This window comes from Globicephala melas, chromosome 6 (assembly GCF_963455315.2).
Source record: "Globicephala melas chromosome 6, mGloMel1.2, whole genome shotgun sequence".
NCBI lineage: Eukaryota > Metazoa > Chordata > Mammalia > Artiodactyla > Delphinidae > Globicephala > Globicephala melas.
In genome coordinates this window covers 21,055,410-21,080,541 of record NC_083319.1, presented here as the reverse complement: position 1 = coordinate 21,080,541, position 25,132 = coordinate 21,055,410, and the positions used below count along the sequence as shown (strand labels likewise).

General features: G+C 46.1%; 1 protein-coding gene across 4 annotated transcripts in view; it reads right to left on the bottom strand.

Annotated features, from left to right (window-relative positions):
• ZFP37 (ZFP37 zinc finger protein) overlaps positions 1-22,859 on the bottom strand; it is a 45,570-nt gene extending 22,711 nt beyond the window's left edge. The window contains exons 1-2 of one of the 4 annotated variants that reach the window (XM_030858984.3): positions 22,413-22,859; positions 22,179-22,306 (exon numbers count right to left, since the gene is read on the bottom strand). In XM_030858984.3, coding sequence (XP_030714844.1) covers positions 22,179-22,214 — 36 coding nt within the window. In that variant the 5' untranslated portion in view covers positions 22,215-22,306; positions 22,413-22,859. Of the gene's footprint in view, positions 1-22,178; positions 22,393-22,412 lie in introns of those variants that run through there. The other 3 variants (XM_060300608.2, XM_060300609.2, XM_060300606.2) reach the window with 3 other exon arrangements.
• Between the last annotated feature and the right edge of the window lie 2,273 nt (positions 22,860-25,132).

The window sequence follows — 25,132 nt, the reverse complement described above, 5'->3', positions numbered from 1 at the left end:
CTGCCCCACTTCAGGTGCAATCGCAAGTCCAGGTTGTCAGCTGTGCTTCTGGGGGATCCACTATAGCTCAGAGGTTCCAACAACCACTCTTGGGTTCAATTAATTTGCTTATAGAACTCAGAGAAACATTTTACTTATTAGAGTATCAGTGTATTATAAAAGGCTGTCACTCAGGAACAGCCAGAGGCAAGACATGCATAGAGCAAGGCATGGGGAAGGGGCATGCCTTTCCAAAAGGTATCTCCCCAGATCATGTGTTCACCAACCTGGAAGCTGTCTGAACCCCAGCCTTTTTGTTTTTTTCAAGGAGGCTTCGTTACAGGGACGTGATTAACTCATTACACATTGGTGATGGGTTCAACCTCCAGATTGTCTCCCCTTCCGGGAACCTGGGGGTTCCGATACAAAGCGCGAATCCCCTAATCACCACATGGGGTCTTCTGGAAAGCAGCCCCCACCCTTTGGTGACCTGGGTGCTTTCTAAAGGTCGCCTCATTAACATAACAAAACCCATTTATCACTCTCATCACTTAGGAAATTCCAGTGGGTTTAGGGGCTGAGCCAGAAACCCTGGCAAACACCAAATATATATTTCTTATTATGAATCACAACATCCAGGCCAGGAGGACAGCACCTTCCCTGAGTGCACGTGTAGCCCTTAATCATCCACTTTATACTGGTTTTATCTGTGATCTCTTCGGATCTAAATTCTGTGCCCATTTAAGGCAAACCTCTGGGATATATGAAATTTGGATATTTTGAGCAAAATTATAAAGAATACTGACTCCCCCATGGGAACCTGCTCGGGGAGCCACATTGGATTTTAACACTTCAAGAAGCCTACATTCACGTGGCCAGTCGCCATGATTACAGCTGAAGGATTTCCAGACATGACATACAAACCATCCCAATGGTGACCCCGGAATGAGGGGAGAGCAGGGACTTCCAGACACATGAGCACTTGGAATTAATTGCCACTCTCGTAACTCATACACTTTCTAGCAAGATGTGACACCCTATATCAATACGTGGTCCAAGATAACTGGTGAAAAAATACTATGATACGTCTCCGAATCCAAGTAACAGTTCATGAAGCCTCAGAACAGGTAAGGACTCCATAAGCCCCAGCAACCACGGGACACTCCTTTTTTCTTTTTTAACTTTTTATTTTCTATTAGAGTATAGTTAAGAATGTTGTTAGTTTCAGGTGTACCGCAGAGTGAACCTTCTCATTAATGGGACTGAGCTCCTTACTCTGAGGTCTGGGTACCTTGACTCTAACAAGAATAGATTCTGTTTGGCTTTTGCTGGTTTTATCAGCCATAGGCCGCAACAACCTGACCTACAGGCTCCACTGATGTGGTGGAGGCTGTTTTTATAGAAGAGTAGCTGTGCAAAAGACAAATCGGTCTCCATACCCTCCCTCCTGCTCACTCACAGAAATTATTCCATCTACAACTACACTGTTTGCCATTAGAGCCGGCAAATATATCCATCAGGTGCTTCAAAGAAATCATGGACCATTGCTTTCACTGGCTGAGTCCTAGGTTATTTTTTACACTCTCCTAATATGTCTTTTTGTACCCTTTGGACCAAGTTGAAAAAAAAAGTCTATATCCAGTACAAAAGAAGAAAGAGGAGTGAAAAAATAATTAAATTCAGGGTTTCCCTGGTGGTGCAGTGGTTGAGAGTCCGCCTGCCGACGCAGGGGACACAGGTTCGTGCCCCGGTCCAGGAGGATCCCACATGCTGCGGAGCGGCTGGGCCCGTGAGCCATGGCCGCTGAGCCTGCGCGTCCAGAGCCTGTGCTCCACAACGAGAGAGGCCACAACAGTGAGAGGCCCGCATACCGCAAAAAAAAAAAAAAAAAAATTAAATTCAAAATTTGATATGTTGTGGAGGACAGAGGTCCTAAGGCTGGGTGTATGCAGCTGCCTATTTTGTAAAAAACATTATTTTGGGGCCTAACCACAGTCTTTCATCCTGTAGTGTCTATGGTGGCATTCCTGTCAGGATGGCAGACCTGAGTAGGGGCCAAAGGGAATGCAAGTAAAACGGACCAAAAGGTTTTCTCGTCCTTTATACCAGCACCTTGTTGACCCCTGGCATAAGAGTGACCCATGCTAACACATGCAGACACACACAGAACTGGTGAAACAAACAGATAAAAAGCACCGTGAAACGAACCAGAAAACAAGTGCCCTTTTGTGCAGTTAACATACAGCAGAGAGCCGAAATGCTCCGAAATGTACAGCTACAACGTCCTGAGGACCAAGGCAGGCAGTGGGAGAGCCCGAACAGCCCTTAACCTCATCATTGCAATTCTCTTTGGGGGGTGTGGTCTCTGGCGCACCAATCTGAGACCCGGCAGTGGGCTGCTGGGAAGCCATAAAAGGCCAGGGCCTCTGCTGGCCTAGTCATTCCCACTCCCCAGGCCTCCAGACCTGTGGCTCAGCCGGGAGGCTTGGATGAAATGGCAGGGGCAGCAAGTGGCAGGCGGCCTGGCCAGCAGAGAAAAGGTCTTTCCCACAGGGAAAATGGAAGGCTTTGCTCCAAGGAGAACCTGTCTCTAAAACAGAAGGGAGGAGATGCACATCCCTCAGAAAGACGGAGAGCAATAGGAAGCATTGAGACCCGAGAGGGCTGTCAGAGCAAAGGAGGTAAAAGTCTAGGTTCTTCTTTGCAGACATTTGTTTTGAGTGATGCTTGAGAGGCTTTGGGAGACACAAGATATTGGGCTAAGGAGCAAAGGAACAGGTGCCAGACGTGACATTCACACCACTGCAAGTGGTGAGAGAAACCCAAGGTGAAGGCCCGATTCCCTGTGACCCGGGGCTCTCTACCAGCTGTGCCATCCTCGGGGGCTGCACTTGAGGGAGGGGCACGCCTGCCAGGCAGCTCAGGAGCTGCCACAGCGACAGGAAAGGCCCGGCCCTAGGGAGCTGCCCATGGAGGCTGTGGGGAGCAGGAGGAAACCAGAGCCTGGGGGACGGGGTGGAATGGAGGTGGGCGGAGCGGTGGGACTTGGAATCTCCTCTAATCTACTCCCCCCACGTTCCAGAGGTAGGTCAGGGAACACTCACTCCTCTCCTCCTCTCCACCCACAGCGGTCACCAGGCACAAGCGGGGGAGAAGCCCCGTTGGCTCCCCTGACAGTCGCCACCAAGGAAACAGACCTGGAGAAGAGAAGGTGAGGGGACGACCACCCCCAGCCCACCGGAGAGCTACGGAGCAGCCCGACTCCTCCAGAGCGGGACTTCACCGCAGAGGAGGTAGGTGTCTGCGCTGGGCCTCGGCAGAGGTGAGGATGTGAGGGAAGGACCTGAGGGGCAAGCCAAGCCCCCAGGGTGCCGAGAAAGACCCTGACCCCGGTGAGATGCCCCTGAAGGCAGAAGGGCTGAGAGCAAGGCATCCAGGACCTGGTCCCGGTTGCCAGCAGATCCTGGAAGAGGCCACCAGAGTCAGGCGTGGTGGGGTGTGGGGGGTAGGGTGGGGGAGTGGAGACGGGGAAGGGCGATGGTGACCTTGACCCACGGGGCGGCGCGCATCACCTGAATCCCTCCCGTTCTGTCTCCCGCGCAGGTTCCGCCCACACTCCCTGGCGCCTCCACCGCAGGAGGACCCGGTCCCGATCGCCAGCGTGGGTCAGGAGCTGGGGACGCTGCCAGCACAGCCCGGCGGAGGCCGGGCCCCCCTCCCGCAAACGCCGTCGCGGAACCCTGGGGCCCGAAGCCCGCGCGCCCCTGGCGGCGCTCACGTCCAATCTCTACAACCAGATGGGCGCCCTGGAGGTGGTCCTGGGCGAGCTGCGGGCCCCGGGGGGCGCCTTCCTGCCGCTGTCCACCGGCCGCACGGAGCCCACGGCCGCGCAGCGCGCCTGGCTCGCCTGGCAGCTGGCGCACGCGGGCGCGGCCCTGCACTGGGCGCTCGCGGCGCTCGACTCCCTGCTCGCCGCGCGCTCCGGGCCCGCCGGCGCGCAGCCCTCCCCGCCCTGGGCGCCATCGCCTTAGGGGCGCACCCAGCTGCTCCCCGCCCCTCCTAGGGCCGGTCCCTTCCGCCCAAGAGCCAGCCGGACTCCGCGCCGCCACCTCGCCGTGCAAGGCTCCGCGGCAGCATCGTGTAACCGGAGGCGACGAGCTTCCCCCACAGCGGACAGAAATCCACTTGTCCCGGGAATGGTGTTCAGCACGCACCAGACATCAGCTCCTGCCGCATCCCAGCTCAGGGAGATGTGGCCCCGTGTCCAGAAGACAGGCTGCCAGGATGTGCGTTCAGAGGAAAACACTTCTGTTCTTCTGCGGTTCAGACGGCGAACCTTAGTGATGTGATTTGTGCCTTTTCATCCCTCCATATTTTCCTGTTTCATGTGGAAAATGAAAGGAGAGAGAGAGACGGGGAAAGGAGGATGAGGAGAAGGAGGAGGAGGACGAGACAGACGGATAGATAGATAGGTCGATAGATAGATAGATTAGATGATAGAGGTAGAGATAGATCGATTCCGGGGTATGTTCCACTGCAAAGAACAATTAGACGTCTGTCTGCGTTTTACCAGAGATTGGGTTTCTTCGAGGTTATGCTTAGAAACCTACCTTGAACAAACCTTTTTATCAGATGAGCAATCTGGGTTCTAGGAGGGACTTTGTAGATTTTTGGTGTTGAAAGTAAAATTACATTTTTACTTATTATGGACCATTGTGTTTTCCATGTACTGCAATAAATTTTTTACTCTGGCAGTCCTTTGTCAGTGTGACTTTGTGAATGTGCTTACAAGTGTTCTGGTAGTGTCCTGAATCCTTCCTTTACTCTTCATTTTCCTGTTTCCTTTCTCCACTGTATTCACTTTAAACGTGATCCCACAGCATGTAAGTGCATACATCAAGCAAATGTTCAGAAATGTATTCGAACCCATGTTACCACCACTTCACCCTCAAGACACAGAATATTTCCATCATGTGCAAACTTTATACCAACCAACCTAAAAATGTGAACTCATGTCTTTCTGAAAAGCAATTCCTGATTATGTGGAGCTTTGTGTCTCACTGATTTGACGTATTGTGCCTATCCATAAAGTTGTCCACTTGCACGGCATGGCCCTTCTGCAGTCTCACTTCATCAGTTACTCTTAATAATACAGAACGATGCGCATGGATGACGTGGGATGGGCTGCAAGGCTGGAGCCCTGGCAATGTCCTGTGATCAATGGTCAGTGGTTGGGAGAGAGTTAGTAGAATTTGTCTACATGTAGTAAACGTTGCTTCTAGGGATCCATGCCTGGATGGCTGGGAGAGAGGGTGATTTCTGATTGATGATGGAAAACCTCCCAAACTCGTGAGGCAAAGTTGGGGTGGCCAGGGACCTGGTGGCTGAGGTCCATTGCTCACAGAGGCAGCTCTGATTTCTCGGGGTCCGGGCTCTGCACACAGCCTGACATGTCTTGGTTTGGACCATGGCTCTTTTTGATTTTCCCTCTTTTCAGTAAATGAAGACCCTGAAAAAAACACCTCATTTCTTTTTAATTTTACCCTTGGACAGAACCTGTGGTTCTCCCCAGGAGTCTCTGCTTATTCTGGGTCTGGTCCCATAGCCTCTTCTCTCAGAGACAGGAGACCTCTGGGGAGCAGGACGTGGTTCCCTCAGACACAGGTGCTGATCCTGAAGCCTCACAGCTCCTGGCATCATGACTCTGACTTTGACCTTCCTGTTGCTTGTTAAGAGCATTGTGACCTCAAGACCGCTCCAGTCTGCAGGTGTGGATTTGATGTCCTTCCCTGTATAGGGAAAGAGGGAGCCTTGTAATCTTAAGGGCTTTGCTTATTTGGTCCCCTCCTGGGCTGTGAGTACATCTTTGGGAGGACTTTTCTCATTGCATTAGCTCCACAAGCTACCCCTGCTTTGTAATTTAGGAACTGGTCCATGACTGACTTGTTCTTCAGAGTTTTAACATCCACCTTGTCCTGGAAACACCTCTGGTTTCTGGTGGGCCTGGGCTCTCTCTGCACAGAGCCAAACACCCTTGCCTCTGTGACATGAATCTTCTGGGCCCTCCCCTGCTTTCCAGTGGTGAAGCCCCTGAACAAATGCCTCATTGTATTTGGAAAGTGCCCTTCAGGGGAGCAGGTGACAGGCATGGGGATGCCTGGGGTGTATTTTGATTATTTACTATTATCTTGTGTATTTTTGTGACATTTAGGAGGTTTTGACATATAGCAATGATAATCCATCTTACCCTTCCCCTACATTCTGTTTTTAAAAAAATAAATGTATTTATTTATCTATCTATTTATTTATTTATTTATCTGTTTATTTTTGGCTGCGTTGGGTCTTCATTGCTGGGCAGGCTTTCTCTAGTTGCGGTGAGCGCAGGCTACTGTTCGTTGTGGTGGCGGGCTTGTCATTGCGGTGGCTTCTCTTTGTTGCAGAGCCCAGGCTCTAGGTGCATGGGATTCAGTAGTTGTGGCATGCAGGCCCTAGAGCGCAGGCTCAGTACTTCTGGCGCTTGGGCTTAGTTGCTCCGTGGCATGTGGGATCTTCCCGGACCAGGGCTCAAACTGGTGTTCCCTGTGCTGGTGGGCGGATTCTTAACCACTGCATCGCCAGAGAAGTCCCACCCTTCCCCTACAATCTTAAAGATTCTTTTTAATATTTGCTTTTTTGGGCTTTAAAATGATATCTCATTTTGATTTGCATTTATTTAGATTCCAAATATACTAAAACGTTTATTAGGCATTTATGTATCTGCTGTTGTGTATTATATTATTTCTTCATATATTTCCACATCTATTCACATTACATTTATCCTACATCACAGTAGATATGCCTTATTGAGCTAGAAAACTATAGGTTACACACTGAGCCTTATGACTCATGCACTATTATTATCCATATATCAGCAACATGAGGTATAGAGAGATTAAATAACTTGTAGTTTTTCTCTGCTACCTGACGCTGAAGACGAATTTCTTTGTAACAGAGATAAGAGAAGTCCTGATTAGAAAGAGTTCTTTTCAGCTTTGCTAGGAAAGCCGGAGGAGCTCTACTTAGGTCACACATGTGCTTGTCTGCCTTCTGCCCACAGGGATGAATGGTCTTTGTCTCTGGTGGCCAGTAGAGGGCGTGAATTCCCTCCTGTGATTTCCACCTCCCTACAAAGTTACTAGCGCCTGGATTTTGTTTCTTAGTAGATGCTGTCTTACTTTGGGCAGCCCTGGACTGCCCTCATGTCCAAGTTGGCTTTTCTTTTTCTTTTTTAAAATTTTCTTAGCTATAATTGACATAATATACGCTGGGCATATTTAAACAATACAATGTGATAAGCATTGACAAGTGTATACACCCATGAAACCATCACCACAATCAAGGTAATGAAGATATCTATCATCTCATCTCCAAAAGTTTTCCTGTTATAGTCCCTTCCTTCTGCTACCTGCCTGTCTCTTACTCTCTCCCCACCAGACAACTACTGAACTACTTTTTATCCCTATAGATTAGTTTACATTTCCTAGAATTTTATGTAAATGGAATCATGCAGTATAAATGATTTTGGGGGGGTCTGGCTTTTTTCATTCAGCTTCATTATTTGAGATGCACCCCTGTTCGGTTCCTTTTCGTGGGTGAATAGTACTCCACTGCGTGGATGTGCACATTACTTGTTCACCTAATGATAGGCATTTGGGTTGTTTCCAGTTTCTGGCAATACAAATAAAGCTGCTACGGGTTTTCCTGTATAAGTCCTGTGAGGACATATACTCTCATTTCTCTAAGCAAATATCTAAGAGTGGAATAGATGACTCATACTGAAGAGATAAATTTCACTTTTTTTATTTTTGCGGTGCACGGGCCTCTCACTGTTGTGGCCTCTCCCATTGCGGAGCACAGGCTCCGGATGCGCAGGCTCAGTAGCCATGGCTCATGGGCCCAGCCGCTCCGCGGCATGTGGGATCTTCCCGGACCAGGGCACGAACCCGTGTCCCCTGCATCGGCAGGCGGACTCTCAACCACTGCACCACCAGGGAAGCCCGATCAATTTCACTTTTTAAGAAACTACCAAAGTGTTTTCCAAAGTGGCCATGCCCCCACTGTACATTCCCACCAGCAGTGAAGGAGAGTTCCATTCACTCCACAACCTCTAACACTTACTAGAGTCAGATTTTAAAATTGTACCCATTTCATAGTTATGTAGTAGTATTCAACTGTGGGGCTTTTTTTTTTTTTTTTTTTTTTTGCGGTACACGGACCTCACTGTTGTGGCCTCTCCCGTTGCGGAGCACAGGCTCCGGACGCGCAGGCTCAGCGGCCATGGCTCATGGGCCCAGCCGCTCCACGGCATGTGGGATCTTCCCGGACCGGGGCACAAACCCGTGTCCCCTGCATCGGCAGGTGGACTCTCAACCACTGCGCCACCAGGGAAGCCCTCAACTGTGGTTTTAATCTGTACTTCCCTAATGACTAAGATACTAAGCATCTTTTCATGTTTTTATCTGCCATCCACACATCTTTTTTGGTGAAATGTCTCCAAACAAATCAAATCTGTCAAAAATATTTAAAGGAAAAAGTTTTTCAATTGAAGGAACATCCATTTTCCAGCCCCATCTTTTCTATGGGTTGTGATCTGGCTCAGGCCATTATCTGGGCAAAGGGGACATCTTCATGTTCCTCCACCAAAAAGTGAGTGTTTTATGTCTGCCAATCCGGGAGGACAGACCTGACTTCAGGCTCCCCAAGATGCAGGGACCAGCTCTGGGAGCCAGCTCCAGGGAGCCCTCACCATGGCTGCCTTCCCTGAGATGTCTCCGTGGAGTCAGTCAGTCCTCAAAACATGTGTGGATGAGGAATAAAGGTGTACTGGGGAAGAGGCTGGGATTGGGTCTCACTCATCCTCAACTGTGTTTCGTGTTCAAGGACATTAAAGAGTGGGCCCCACCCTGGTGCACCACAAACTGCATAATAAGGGCTTCTAGAAACTGTCAAGGACCTGAATAAAGAAAGAATAACTCCTGAGATGTTCACTTAACTGATCACATGTGAACTGAAGGACAGTAAAATGAAAGCACATGAAAGAGTGAGTCCCATTGCCAACCTCTCTGTATGCTGAGTGAAAGACCACATACATCATCCTGGACATGGGAGTATCTGTCATAGTCACTGACTGATGGCCCCAGTGTCAATCTCTATCTAAGTATTACTAAGTATATTAACTACCTTCTTTCTTATTTTGAGAAAACAATAGTCTAGGCTCTTTTTCAACTTTAATCTATGCTCTTGAAACAGTGTGAATCTCCCTTTTTAAAAAGAGCCGATGATTCTGTGAACCTTATGATTGACATCCCTGAGTGTATTTCCTGGGTTTAATATATGGAATTAGATTGTGAGTCACAGTTTTATTGGGTAAATTGTGTTCAAGCAAGAAAAGTGGATGTTAATTCTAAAAACCGAATTAGTGTTTATAATGTAAAAATCAACAGTGCACTTATTCACCAATCTCGTCTCTCAGTTACAGAGTCCAGGCTCACACTGCTTGCCCCATGCCTGGCCAATAAATCAAGAGACAAGTTGCTGGGGCAAGGAATAGCAAATTTATTCAGAAAGCCGGCAGACCAAGAAGATGGTGGACTCGTGTCCCAAAGAACCATCTTGCCTGAGTTAGAATTCAGGCTTCCTTTATACTAAAAGGGGAGGGAGTAAAATCAAACATTTCCTGGTTCTGGTCAGCCTCCAGAGGGGATGTGTTAATTTCTTCCTTCCTACAGTCATTCACAGGTGGACGTGGTCAGGATGTCTCTGGTGAGCTAAACTAAGGTGTTTTGGCTTAATGCTCATTACCCGTGAGGCAGAGTTCCCAAAGATGGGCCATAATGTAAAATTTAAGTTTACAGGCAACACTCCTTTAGTAATTAACTTGTAATAAAATACAAAGGTTCTTCCCTATTACATCCCCTTCTCCTCAGTCACAAAATTAAGACTGTCTCACAGCCTCTTTATTGTGAGGTGCGGCCATGAGACTGAGTCCTGGCCAAGTTTACATGGCTAGAAGTGATATTTGGCCCACACAGGCCTGACCTATGAAAACACTCCCCCAAGAGAGGTAACACGCTCTTTCACCCTCTACAATGAGTGGGGTAGACCCAAGCACTGGAGCCAGATTTGAAGCCACATGTTGACAATGGCAAATTCATAGAAAAGATGGTCCTGGGGTCCCGGATCATTGTTGGGAGAAAAGCCATAAGCAAAGTCCCTTGATTTGAAAGCCTATATTTAGGTGTTATATGAAGCAAAGATAAGCTTGTATGGTGTTCAAACAATAGTCACGTGTTTTTCTGTTGCAGAAGCTAACTTCACCTTAACTGACAGAAGTCTGTACACCAAAGAAAGTTTTCCATAAATATATATATATATATATATATATATATATATATATATATATATTTCAAATTGGGGAAATATCAAAGACTCCCTGAAAATTTGCAAAACTAAATGATAAATGTAAATAATAAATGTAATTATTTAAGGAATTATAGATCATGTTCTTCTCTCTAAACTTTTTTTTTGTGGAAATTGAAGATGTACAAGCATGATTTTGGTTTCTGGTATTTTAATCTGATACAGAAATACAAGGGTAGATTGCCTTCTTGTACTTAGCAAACAATAATAAAATTAAGAGTGTTCCAATTTCACTTTTTTCTGATTTTTCGTAGGGATTTGTTAAATGGGGGGAAAATCTCACTTCAGTCTCCCCTCTAATAAGCTCCAAGGCACACTGGCTGAATGACCCCTGCTTCAGAGAGCTACTGAGTTCTTGGAAGTTCCTCTGAACAATTCCAAAACAGGTACAAGCCTGAAGAGATTCTACCTTTATCTTCTGCTCCAGTTGTTCCTGATTGTGATCAAAGTTAGAGAGAGATTTATCAAGGGGGCTCTTATCTCAGGCTTAACTGTAGTCCTCTGTCAAGCAGGTTGAAAAGTGGCGGATGGTCAAAACAGGTGCTTCAGTGCCTTTGGGGTTTTGATATCCCCTGTTCTTCTCCTGAAACTTGAAGTCGGTCCTGACATTATGGCATGACTTAGAAGAGATCCTTTCCAGATATCTTAAAGCCATGAATATTTCCTTGCTCTCCAAGCTATGGCACGAAGGCTTGTCCCAGGAAAGAGAACAGGTATGGCTAGAGCAGAGCATCTCCAGGGCCATTAACGAAAAGCAGGGCCTCGAAAATTTCCGTGATTCTCCGACATGGCCGCGAGGAGGCGCTTGGCTTTGTTCGCCACTCATCAACGGCCTGCAGAGGGCGTCCGACTCGCCCCGAGACCAATAGGCTCCTTAGTGGGTGCGGGATCCACGTCCTGGGTCCGGGATCCACGTCCTGAGTCCGAGAGATGTGGAGCCTTTTCCCGGACGAGAAACCCACTTACATTTATCACAGGTTCGCCTGCGTGACCCCTGGGGGCTGCGGAAATACTGAATAAAAAGTTGCTTTTCCCAGGCCCTGACTGCCAGGAGGAGCTTGGCCACGCAGATCTCTTGAGACTATTTTCTGAAAAAATGAGCACAGACCCTCCCGTTTTCCGCGCTCTCCCCATCTCTTTACTCTCAACTTTCTCGTATAACATTTTAGCGAGACTTATTTTACAAAACTATCCATTTATTGAGGCATTTGGAGTATCCATTTGTTGAGGCATTTAGAGGCTGGAAATCATCACGTGCTGTACTAATTTTTCCATATTCAGGGTTGTTTCTTAGGAGAGATCCCGACACAAATCCAGAGAAAGGGAAAACATATCCATGATAGGGGCAAAATATACAAATACTGGGGCTTCCAGTTGAAAAAGCTGGGGCCAGTGCCCGCAGAGTCACGTAACATAATCACTTTTTTGGTGGAAATAATGGATTTTAGAACCTTGTGTGTACCTGTCACCACTGTTCCTTATATAGCTGACCACTAGCATTATGTCAATATCATCTTTTTCCGTAGTATCAATAATTTCCTAAGCTAAATAATATCTAAATTTCTCTTTCATTTCAATAAAGTTAATAAATCTTTCTTCTGTTGTTATGACGGTATTCTTAATGTGAACATGCCTTATAATCTGACATTTCTGCAGCAAGGAGTGCATTTGTCATACAATTAAAAAGTTAAGTATAATATTTTGCGTCTTACTTTCTCCATGGTATTTCAGATCAAACGTGATTTCTTAGCATTATAAATTCGTTTGGAATTTTATTATACAAATAAGGTGGGGGAAAGAAAGCAATACTAATGGAGAAACACATGTAATGGTCATAGCCTCCCGAAACAGGCTCATTCTAAGACTGAGATTTAATCAAAGGATTATAGAATGCTCCCCTCCCCCACAGTTTACCACCATACTAAAAGGAATTCAGTATAACAAGAGTGGATAACAGCTGAAAGAGCTATAAGACACAAACTCTCTCTGAGGAGGAGAATTTATGGAAGCCCAGAGTCCCAAGGGAATGAAAACAAGGACACTAGAGGTGTTTGAAGGCTCTAGAACCTAGAGTTACAGCAAACATTAAGAACAGCTCAACTCCTAGCCCAGTTAACATAAATCTTCACACAAAAGGCCTATTTACCTCAGTTCATATGATTCAATACAACATGTCTGGCTTTCAACAAAAAAAATTACAAGGCATGCCAAAGGGATATATTTTTTTTAAAAAAAGTCAGTATCAGTAAGAACAGTGAGCTTTGTGGCATTTTAAATTGCCCTCTTCCATCCTTCTCTTCCCAGTTCCATGGTAGCTTGAAAATCAGCAGGTTCACAATCAAGGTAGCTGTAAAAAGCAGCAGCCTACCAGCCACAGGAAGGGACAACTGGTTCAGGAGCTCCCCAGAGCCCCATCTCCAGAGAACTGTCACTATCTGAACTATTTTTCAGCTCCCTGAAAGGGCCTCATTCACAGGCTTGTCTTTATTTGACCCAACTTGGAACTCACTCCATGGGAGAAGCCCCTGTCCCCAGAGAGAGGATCTAAAGCAGTCAGTGGCAGTTAACACCACAGCTGCCTGAAGCACTGATACTGCTTGCGGCAAACAGAGGCCAGCCAAAAACATAAGGAAAACCTAAGGAATGAGATGCCCATAGGAGGGTTGAAAGGCTCTCACATATTCTTGGGGATCTAAAAGGTTACGTGTGTGTGCAAGACTGTGTACACACCCAGGAAAGACCTAGGAAGGCCTAATCACTCACCTCTGGCTAACCTTAAGACTGTGCACAAAGAGCAAAGGCTAAGAGAGAATTATAAATTGCTGGAGTATTGAAGACGCGCCCAGAAACACACAACAGACCCTCAGCAAAGACTATGAGACTTATTGGTTCAGTTAATTTAAGGAAATCTCTATCTAATCATTGGCAGACTACTAGGCTGAGTACACACTTCAATAGCCAACATGATATAAAAATAAGAATGTTCAGCAGTAGTCCCAGAAAGTCACAAATCAAACAACAACAGCATCAATAACAAACCCTAAGGAGATCAATAAAGTTCTGATTTCGAGATTTGTCACATTTTATTGTTTAAAATGCCCAGTTTTCAACAGAATAGCAAAAGACATGCAAAGAACCAGGAAAGTATGACCCATACAGAAGAAAAAAGCAGTCAATGGACTTCCCTGGTGGTCCAGTGGTTAAGAATCCACCTTCCAATGCAGGGGACATGGGTTCGATCCCTGGTCGGGGAACTAAGATCCCACATGCCGCGGGGCAACTAAGCCCACATGCCACAACTACTGAGCATGTGAGCCACAACTAGAGAGCCCACATGCTGCCCACACACTCTGGAGCCCGCATGCCACAGCTACTGAGCCCACACGCTCTGGAGCCTGTGCACCAGAACTAGAGAGAAGCTCACGCCCCACAATGAAAGATCCCACATGCCGCAACGAAGATCCCTCATGCCGCAACTAAGACCCAGCACAGCCAAAAATAAATACTAAAAAAAGAAAAGAAAAGAAAAAAAAAAGCAGTCGAAGAACTAGCCCTAAGGAAGCCCACACATTGGACTTATTAGACAAAGACTTTAAATCAGCTATTTTATATGATTAAGAACTCAGGAAAACCGTGAATAACTAACTAAAGGAAAGTATGAGAATACTATCTCATAAAATAGAAAATATCAATAAAGAGATAGAAATTACTTTTTTTTTTTTTTTTTTTTTGCGGTAAGTGGGCCTCTCACTGCTGTGGTCTCTCCCGTTGCGGAGCACAGGCTCCGGACGCGCAGGCTCAGCGGCCATGGCTCGCGGGCCCAGCCGCTCCGCGGCATGTGGGATCTTCCCGGACCGGGGCACGAACCCGTGTCCCCTGCATCGGCGGCGGACTCTCAACCACTGTGCCACCAGGGAAGCCCAGAAATTACATTTTTAAAAAAGATCCAAATAGAAATTCTAGATCAGCCACACTGGTGATCATTCATGTTTACATGACTGATCTCCAATAAAAACCTTTGACACCAAGGTTTAGGTGAGCTTTCCTAGTTGGAAATATTCCATGCATATTGCCAGACCCTATTGCTGGGAGAGGTAAGCACAATCCACACAATCCCACTGGGAATGGACAACTGGAAGCTCATACCTGGAACTCTCCTGGACCATTCCCCATGCTTCTCTTCCTTTTGCTGATTTTAGTCTGTATCCTTTCACTGTAATAAACCATAACTGTGAGTATAACAACTTTTCATCAGGGTTCTCAGTAATTGCTCTTAATTCTTTTTAAAAATTAACAATATATTTTTCCTAATTTAAACATAATGCTTGTTATACTAGATGTTCATTGTAGTGTTATTTAAGGTCTTGACAAACTGGAACCAACCTAACTATCCAACAACACAGAAATGGTGTCTCTCATAGATACAGAAAAAACATGGGTAGTTGCCAGAGGAAAGGGGGTGGGAGGAGCTGAAATAGGTGAAGGGCATTGAGAGGTACAAACCTCCAGTTAAAAAATAAATTAGCCATGGGGATGTAATCTACAGCATAAGGACTATGGTCAATAATATTGTAGTAACTTTGTATGGGGACAGACAGTTACTAGACTTTTTTTTTCCTCCAGTTTTAAAGATCTTTCTCTATCTCTCTTTTCAAGAATAGAATAACGGTATAACATATTCAAGAAGAGAAGAATAATATAGCAAATATCCATGCTGCTTCCACTGAGAATTGTCACCTCTTCCCTTCCGTGGGAGTAGGGAGATCAACCATCATTAATTATCCATGTCAGGTTCTCTGTTAAACAGTTTACATCAGTTACTCATTGAAGAGTATATGTATATGAGATGCAAGAGGGAGGAGATACGGGGATATATGTTTATGTATAGCTGATTCACTTTGTTATACAGCAGAAACTAACACACCATGGTAAAGCAATTATACTCCAATAAAGATGTTAAAAAAATAAATAAAGTAAAACTACAGATGAAAAAAAAAGAGTATATGTATATGTAGTGGATAGTATTATCCCCATTTTCAAGATGATGTGAAAGACACAGACCCAAAGAAACTTCCAGGATCATAGAGATAGTAAGTGGCAGAACCAAGACTGGAATGCAGCTCTCTCTGACCCTGCCACTGCACCATGCTGTCTCCTAGATCTGTGTCCAATTTACAATCCTATCATCACTGATTTCCCTCAGTGATGATAGGATTATAAATCCTACTGTTGACAGTGGGACTTTTTTTTTTTAACTCCTGATGTAAGAAGCAGAACATAAAGCCTTTTGTTTTGAATGACATATCTTTAAGTTACCCGGAATGATTTTATCCGTGTGTGTTAACTAGTTTTTAGTGTGTTTTTTCCTTTGCAAATTATATAGACCATTTATTTTAAATCTTAGTGTTTATTTTCATCAACTATATGAAGCCTTGCCTTTCAATGTCTTATAAAAATTTTTAAAAATACAACAGTTGGGCTTCCCTGGTGGCACAGTGGTTAAGAATCCGCCTGCCCATGCAGGGGACACGGGTTAGAGCCCTGGTCCAGGAAGATCCCACGTGCCGTGGAGCAACTAAGCCCGTGAGCCACAACTACTGAGCCTGCGCTCTAGAGCTTGCGAGCCACAACTACTAAGCCCGCGCACCTAGAGCCTGTGCTCCGCAACAAGAGAAGCCACTGCAACGAGAAGCCCGTGCACTGCACCAAAGAGTAGCCCTTGCTCGCCACAACTAGAGAAATCCCACGTGCAACAACGAAAACCCAACACAGCCAAAAATAAATAAATTTATATATATATAAAAAATAAAAGTTATGTGTGCCTTTTGGATAAAAGTTGTAATTACTCAAAAGTGTTTAACTGGAAGTCCAATACCCTCAGGCACTCTCAGGGTTTAAACTGTTTCTTCCATCCCTCCCTGTCCCCAGTGCTTGACTCTCAGAAATGCCAAGTCCAAGTAGCAGGAAGATCTCTGGGTCTGATAGTAAGTAAAGACTCACCAAAGCGAAGGGCCTTCTAGCCTTAGGAGTGATCGCTAATGATAGGGAGTCTCTTCCCACTAGGAATGGTGGAGGGTCGTCCAAAGACTACAGAGTCTGAGCAGGGCCCTTAGCTTGCCTTCATGTGGCTTAGACATAGATGCTTCCCTGGGGAAGACCCAGATTTTGGGGGGTGGCACATCTGAACACAATCTTACATTGAGCCAAGAATCTGGTGATAAATGAGATCAATTCCTCAGTCAACCAAGAGAGCTTGTTCTCCTTAGACTGGAGTGATGCTTGACAGGTCTTGGAGAGCAGTGTCCAACCCCAAAGACTGATCAGACCCTTTCCAAAGTTTCAACTTTTTGCCTTATAAAGATGCTCAGGGACAAATTCTGCTGTTTCTTTCTTTCCTCCTTAAGGATTTTCTTCTCCAATCTTGAAAACATTGAAAATTCAATAACCTGAATCTGTTAACACTGTCTAGTAACTTTCATTTTTTCTTTTTCATTTGTTGTTCTAACAGCAGTGTGACCAACTTGGAAAATAATGAGTCAGTAATCTTTGTTTTCCACATTTGCCAAAATCATCACTTTGGTTTCATTCTTTAAGACTATAGAAAAGAGTTCAGAATCAGGAATTAGAGAACTCTCTTCTTGCTGACCGCCTATAATGGATTTAATCATGGGAGAATGTCCCCATAACTGATTCATGTAGCTCCTCTGAATCTATTTATTCAACGACATTTATTAAGTGTCTACTGTGTGTCAGGCAGCACCATGTTATTAACTGGGGATATTCGACCTGGCCTTAAGGAAGTCTACAGTATAGCAGGGGAAGATGTAGAGACAAGTGCAACAAAGTATTATAGAGGCTGTGAAGTGTTTACAAGGTATGGTGTCAGGGGGTGGGGGGCAGAGGAGGGAGTGGTCAATTCCATTGGGAACAGAGTTTCTGGAAGTTCTTCATGGAAGATGTGATGCTTAAGCTTTGCTTGGAGGAGGCATCTGGTAAAGAGCAGACTTTGAAGCCAGTATCCTCAGTCCAACTGTGAAGCCTGAGATTTTCTAGCTGTGTAACACTGAGCAAGGGAACCTCTGAGCCTGCTTTCAGTCTCTGTAACATTAGGATCATAGTAGCAATCTCATAGTGCAGTGGTGAAGGTTACCTTAAACATATATTTTGAACACTGTTGGTGGAGGAGGATCAGCAGGGAAAGGGTATTCAGATCCAAACTACCAGGGCTGGAAGGAACTCCTCTGGGTCAATCTAGTGCCTGAAAACTGTCTGCCCTGGGAGCTGTCTCTGGTGCTGATTTCCCGGGGCTTCACACTCATTATCTTGGGAAGACCTGCTCAGCACTCTGCCTGTGTCATTCTTCAGGGGTCTGAACTGCTGTCTCCATCTCAGTAGAAGCCTGGGCTCCAACAAGTGTGCAGACCCCACCTCCTCCCTGCCCATTCCCAGCCTGCCTGCCAGTTCAGCCTTTCTGTGAGCCTTGTGGAAGAAGGGCTGACTCAGAACTATATGATGGGATAGGGGTTCTCAGTATCCATACTCCTGGCTCTGTAGAGGTAGAATGGGGCAACTATATGGGTTTGTCCACATCCTCCACCTGTCTGAGAAGAGTGCCAGGCTCCAACTCTAAACTTCTGCAGAGGAAACTCACCACTCCCCCGCAAAGCCTAGGAAGTGTTTACCTCTTGCTAGAGCAACTGGGGAAAATTTTGTCCCCCGGGGGACACTTGGCAATGTCTAGAGATATTTTCAGATGTCACTACTCAGGGGTGGGGGCATTCATTACTGGCTTCTAGAGGATAGAAGCCAGGGATGCTGCTTAACATTCTACAATGCACAGGACAGTCCCCTACAACCAAGAATTATCTGGCCAATTAGGCCCAAAAACTAGTGCTGAGGTTGAGAAACCCTGCTCTAGGGTTTGAGGCAATTTGGTGTGGTGTCTAGAACCTTACCGGACATCAAGGTCTAGCTCAGTATTCTTTATTTACCAGCTATGACCTTAGATAAATCATTGAACTGCTCTGAGCCTCACCTTCTACATACGTATGTTTAGGTTCCTGGACTAGAAAGCCTCAAAGCCCATTCAAGTTCAAACTCAACATGTCTGCATAAATATTTGCTGAGTACACCGCTAGGAACCAACATTCTATGGTACTATGTACATAAAATATCAGGAAATGCATAAAATATCAAAAGGAAAGGAACATAATGGGGGGAAGGTGAGAGCTGATAACAGGTTACTACCCAAATATACACAGAATTTATGCAAATATAAGTGTTCAGATAAAATACAGGCTCTTAAACTTCAGGTGGTGACAAAAAATGACATCTTCACTAGCAATTAAAGAGATACAAAATAAAATAACTATGCCATGTTTGCTAATCTTTATAAAGAAACAACTCAAAATGCTTAGGAATGCAAGGTAGTATATGTACTTAGATATTCCTCTGTTTCCCTCTGAACAAACCCTCAGCCTGGGACTATGAAATAGCAGCTACAGAACTGGTTATGCCGCACAATCAAATCATTCCATCATGAAGAGGATATTTAAAGTTTCTTTCTATATCTATAAAAATTTGTGCCAGCCTTTGGACAGTAACTGAAACATCAGTTCTCCTGGATTTCAGACCTTGAGGCTCAGACTGGAACTACACCATCAGCCCTCCTGGGTCTCCAGCTTGCGGACTCACCTGCAGATCTTGGGACCTGTCAGTCTCCAAAATTGCGCGAGCCAGTTCCGTATACTAAATATCTTTCTGTATATATAAAAAATTAATGAGGGACTTCCCTGGTGGCGCAGTGATTGAGAGTCCGCCTGCCGATGCAGGGGACATGGGTTCGTGCCCCGGTCTGGGAGGATCCCACGTGCCGCGGAGGGGCTGGGCCCGTGAGCCATGGCCGCTGAGCCTGCGCGTCCGGAGCCTGTGCTCCGCAATGGGAGAGGCCGCAGCAGTTAAGAGGCCCGCGTACCGCAAAAAAAAAAAAAAAAAAAAAAAAAATTAATGAGGGACTTCCCTGGCAGTCCAGTGGTTAAGACTCTGCGCTTCCACTGCAGGGGACATGGGTTCCATCCCTAGTCGGGGGAACTAAGATCCTGCACATCACACGGCGTGGCTAAAAAAAATAAAAATTAATTAACAGGAACTTAGCATTCTAAAGTAAAGAACAAGGTACTAGATTACCCTCCCCCCTCCTTATTCACCAAACAATAAGGCACTGGATTTAAAGAATTAATTTTCAGAATTAGGAATAAACCACCTTATCACACCTTCCTTTCACCTCTTAATTATCTTGAATACCACCTTCAGGGTTAATGGGAGCCGCAAAGGGCGCAGAGATCCCAGAAGGAAAGGACTGTGAGTGTACTCCTTAGGAGAGGAAGATGTAAAGCTGCTGGTGTATCTCTTTCCATGTGGAAGTCCCTGTCTGAGGCAGTCAATGTGGATCCTCCTCATTTGTTCCCATACAAGAGGCTCTTTTATAAGAAAGACCAGAAGGAGGTCGCTTCTAGAAATGACACTTTCAAGCTGGTGTAATTTGGAGATGGAGACCTCCATCACACTGGTTTCAGTCATTTGACAAGGATGGGCCACCCTAGCTGTGCCAAGAGAGAGAGGGCACACAGCACAGGAAACAACTTTAATTACCCTTCTTAAAACCATCTTTTCATGATCCTCCATTGCATCACTCTGAGTGTGAGGAAACAGACCTCTTCACTCTGCCTGTAGGTCAAGGAGAGAGAAGTAGCCGACACCTCCCAGGAAAAGGTACTACCAGAGGAATGAGCCTAGGAAGTACTCCTCTGCTGGATACAGAGTGAAGGTGCAAAAGGTACACATATTTGGGCCTCAGAGAGAGAATACAGGCACTGTTGCTCACTGAGCAGTCCTTTATGTGGTACCGAGGACACCGCGTGACTTGGGAAGTGTCAGCTGGGAAGAGGCAGAAAAGCCTTACCAGCCAGCAAGGTGATGTGGCTTCCCAGTAAACTGTCAAAACCTGCCAGGGCTTAGGGCTTCACACTCTGCCAGGCTGTGAATTCATGTAGACAGGGAGCCATGAATGACTTGTTCACCACTGCCTCCTAAGCACAGCTCTGTGCTTGGCACATAGGTACACTCCACAGGTGCTTTAAAAAAAAAAAGGTTAAATATTTAATGGAATCTTTTAGGTGAACATTCACATGACACTGGAAAGCATGAATAGGAAGAGGAAATTCTGTTTCTGGAATAGCTATGGTATGATAATGGAATTTGGCCCTTTTAAAATCAACAAATGTGTCTTAAAATTGGGTGAAACTCTCTTATTAGGAAATTCAACCACTTTCTGCAGGAGCACAATTGTTGCACTTCTCATCAAAGTGCTTTCTTTGGTCCCTTAGTTCAGTTATTTGATTTTTTTTTTAATGATGTAATAGTTTGAAGGTTGACCAAAAAAAAAAAAGGCTGAGTAAAACCTGGGACCTGGATACAATGTCATAATTAAACTGAGAAGTAAAATGTAGTAAAGGAATATGCTTTTATCACTTTGCCTAATAGTCCAAAGAATAACTCTTAAGAATAAGGGAACTCTACTTAAACCACACATAGTCTAGCTCAATTTACCAACCACCACCAAGCAACATAGGTAAGTACTATAAAGGAGTCACCCAACTCAACAAATCCACCTGCCAGTTTCTACTACATAATTCACTTAGGCTTTATACCCCTTAAATGCAAATGTTTCAGCAAGATGAAATACTAAAAACACAATAATTAAAATCAAGCCCCATGGACTTCCCTGGTGGTGCAGTGGTTAAGAATCTGCCTGCCAATGCAGGGGACACAGGTTCGAGCCCTGGTCCAGGAAGATCCCACATGCCGCGGAGCAACTAAGCCCGTGCATCACAACTACTGAGCCTGCGCTCTAGAGCCCGTGAGCCACAACTACTGAGCCCGCGTGCTACAACTACTGAAGCTCGCAAGCCTAGAGCCCCTGCTCCTCAACAGGAGAAGCCACCGCAGTGAGAAGCCCGCACACCACAACGAAGAGTAACCCCCGCTCGCTGCAAGTAGAGAAAGCCCGCGCGCAGCAACAAAAACCCAACACAGTCAAAAATAAATAAATAAAATTACTAAAAAAAAAAAAAACAAGCCCCATGATGTTCCCTCTCCTTTTTTTAGCTCCTTGATATTGTCCCCACCAGGAGCCTGTGATTTACTGGTAACTCCAACATTCTGGAAAACTATTAGATAATAAACACTGTGCAAGTCAATACTTAAAGGATGTCAAATTCATAAATCATCATGTGGCAGTCTCAGAATGAAGTTCACAAAGAGAAATTCCTAAAATGCAACAGAGTCTACAGGACAGGAGTAAAACAGACGATGCACCAATACCCCAGCTGACTTCGGGCACTGACCTTCACCCTCTGATTCCAAGATCAGTACAGAATCTTAATGCACACTGCAGACAGAAAAACACAGTCATGGCTTTACCTACCCCTCCCCTGAGAATCTGGAGAAATGTTTCTCTTCAGAAAAACAAAAACCAAACAAACAAACAAACCACCCCCCTACATTTCCAAATTCAATCAACCGGATAACCTGGCAGCAACCCCAGGCTAATCGCAGAGCTCCAAAACAACCCTCTCTCTGACGCCTGTCAACTTCACTGGGCAAAGGGAATCGGCAAACCCTGACTCTCCGGCTAGGTCGGGCCCCATCCAGGGAGGCTAAGCGCAGGGGGAGCTTCATACCAACCCATCGGTGATAGTAGACTGTGTGCCATTCATTGGGGCCTTTGGCGAGAGGTCCTCCTTTTATCCAATTTGCATCTTACAGCTGACGCCACCCCACTCCCAGCGCTCCAGGACCAGGCTCAACTCTGTAAGGCACACAAGAGTCCAACTCAAAACTCCATTCAGTCACCTAGAACGTCCGACTGGAAGTGGTCAAGGAAAGGAGATGTGGGTGAGAGCGAAGCAAGTTACCTCCCAAAGCAAACCAAGCAAGTCCGCCAGAAGGCGAGTCCTAGAGCTAGAGAGCGATCCTCCTCGGGAAGGCACAGGAGAAAACTTCGTCACGGAGGGAAGTCGGCGAGCCGCGGGGAAGGGCGCCCGGGAGTCCCTCCGGGGCCGGGGCAGGATTGGCTCAAGGCTGGGTGTCGGCTCCTGCGCCGGGTCTCGGGGGCCTGCAAGTCCCCGCCGCCGGGCCGGGCCAGCTAGGCTCCGCTCTCCATCTGGGGCTACCGGCCGGTCGTGGCCGCAGCCTCGGCCGCGTCTCGGGCCGGACTCCTCGCCGTCCCCGCCAGGTTCCGAGCGCCGGAACTAGAGCGGATGTGGGGGACGGGGTTCCGACAGGCGGAAGTGACCGGAACCTGTTCTCGCAGCGCGGCAGCATGTTTCCCATGTCTCGGCGCCCCGGACTTTTCCGCGGTCTGCACCAGCGGCGGCGGCGGCGGCGGCTCCTCCCACACACGTGGGTAGGCGGCGGTTGCCTCGAGGGGCGGGAGGTGCCCGTCTATCCCGGCCTGGAAGCGCCGGCCCCGGAGACGGGCAGCGACGGCGGCGACTCGGAACGCACGGCCAGCTCGCCGGGTTCCCGGGCCCTCGCGGGAGCGCGCTCGGCGGGCGGAGGAGGCCGCCGGCGATGGGGGCCGCGCGACAATCCCATAGATGCTTTTCAAATATATGAACCTATCATGTGAACTCTAAAGTAGTGTTGTAGAAATGAAAGACATTTTTACGCATAAAACTGAAAGTAGGTTCCGCTTAAACTATGATCTTACTTTGTCTTTTTATTTTCATAGGTGATATTCGTGAACCTCAGAGGTTCCTCAATAATAAATCCACCCAAGGTAGCGCGGTTGGACAGAAGATGAGCACTGTGGTTATCCTTCCAATCACTGGGCTTGCTCAACTGGTTGGGGGTAAATGCACCAGAGGGGTGGTTTAGTGGGAGGGAAAATTAGGTGGCCTGGGAGTTAGGAAACCTGTTTTCCAGGTGGCACCAGGAGCTGTGTGCGCTGTAGCAGGCCCAGCCCCAGGACACAGGATCCCTTTCCACCTTTCCCTCCCCACAGTGCCCATCCCCCTCCAGGAGCTCACAAGCAATGACATCCCTGTACCAGGGCCACTTGCAACCCCTCTCCATGTACATGGGAGAGAATTGATCAAAAAGAAAGCTGCCATGCTGGGCACTTTCAGGATCTGGCCCAGTGTGTTTCTGAACTCAAGGTTTCCAGATTTGTCAGCAGCAAGACTGGCCCAGGCAAGTCACTTCTTGGTATCTCTCCGTGGAAAGAAGAGCTGATTCAGCTCCAGAGTCTGGACAGAGAGGGCCAGCCACAGCACCAGGTAGGTCGGGGAGCCTGGGTCTCGGAGTTGGAGTTGAAAGAGCACTGAGCAGGCGTCGGGAGACCCGGAGACTGGTCGGTAAAAGCTGTGAGACCCGGACAAGCTGTTTAGTATCTCTGGACTGTCAGCTTTGGGAAAGTCGGTGAGATGATGTATATAAAAAGCACGTTCCTGCACGACAAGGAAACAATCACCAAAATGAAAAGGCAGCCTATGGAATAGGAGAAAATATCTGCAAACCCTATATCTTATAAAGGATTAATATCCAAAATATATAAGGAACTCCTACAACTCAATAGCAAAAATCCAAATAACCTGATTTTTTAAATGGGCAAAGGATCTGAGGAGACATTTCTTCACACCTGTTAGGATGGTTATTGTTTAAAAAAAGGGGGGGTGTTGGTGAAGGTCTGGAGAAAAGGGAACCATTGTACACTGTTGATGAGAATGTAAATTGGTGCAGCCATTATGGAAAGGAGTATGGAAGTTCCTCAAAAAATTAAAGTTAGAACTACCATATGATCCATCAATCCTACTCCTGGGTATGTATCCAAAGGAACTGAAATCATGATCTTGAAGAGATATCTGCATTCACATGTTCATTGCAGCATTATTCACAATTATTATAGCCAAGACATAAAAAGAACTTAAGTGTCCATTAGTGGGTGAATCAATAAAGAAAATGTGGTATCTACATACAACGGAATATTATTCAGCCTTAAAAGAGAAGGAAATCCTGCCGTTTGCAACATCATGGATGAACCTGGAGGACATTATGTTAAGTAATATAAATCAGGTACAGAAGGACAAATACTACATGATATGAGGAATCTAAAATAATCAAATATACAGAAATGGAGTAGAATGGCGGTTGCCAGGGGCTATGGGGAGAGGGAAACAGGAAGGTGTTGGTTAGAGGATACAAATTTTCAGTTATACACCATGAATATGTCCTAGAGATCTGCTGTACATCTTAGTGTCCATAGTTAACAATACTGTATTGTACGCTTAATATTTTGCTAAGAGGGTAGATCTTAAGTTATATTCATATCACAAAAAGTAATAACAAAGAGGACAGGAGGAAACTTTTGGAGGTGATGGATGTGTTTACGGCATAGATTGTGGTGTTGGTTTAATGGCTGTATACTTATCCCCAAACTCACCAAGTTGTATACATTAAATATGGTCAGCATTTTGTATATCAATCATACCTGAATATGGTATTGGTTGTTTTTTTAAAAGCATGTTCCTTTACTAAACAGTTGTCAGATCTTAAATATGTGTTGTCTTGCCATGAAGCCTATTCTTCCAGTAAGTTCTAACAAGAACTTTATTCTTCCAAAGTTATTCTTTTC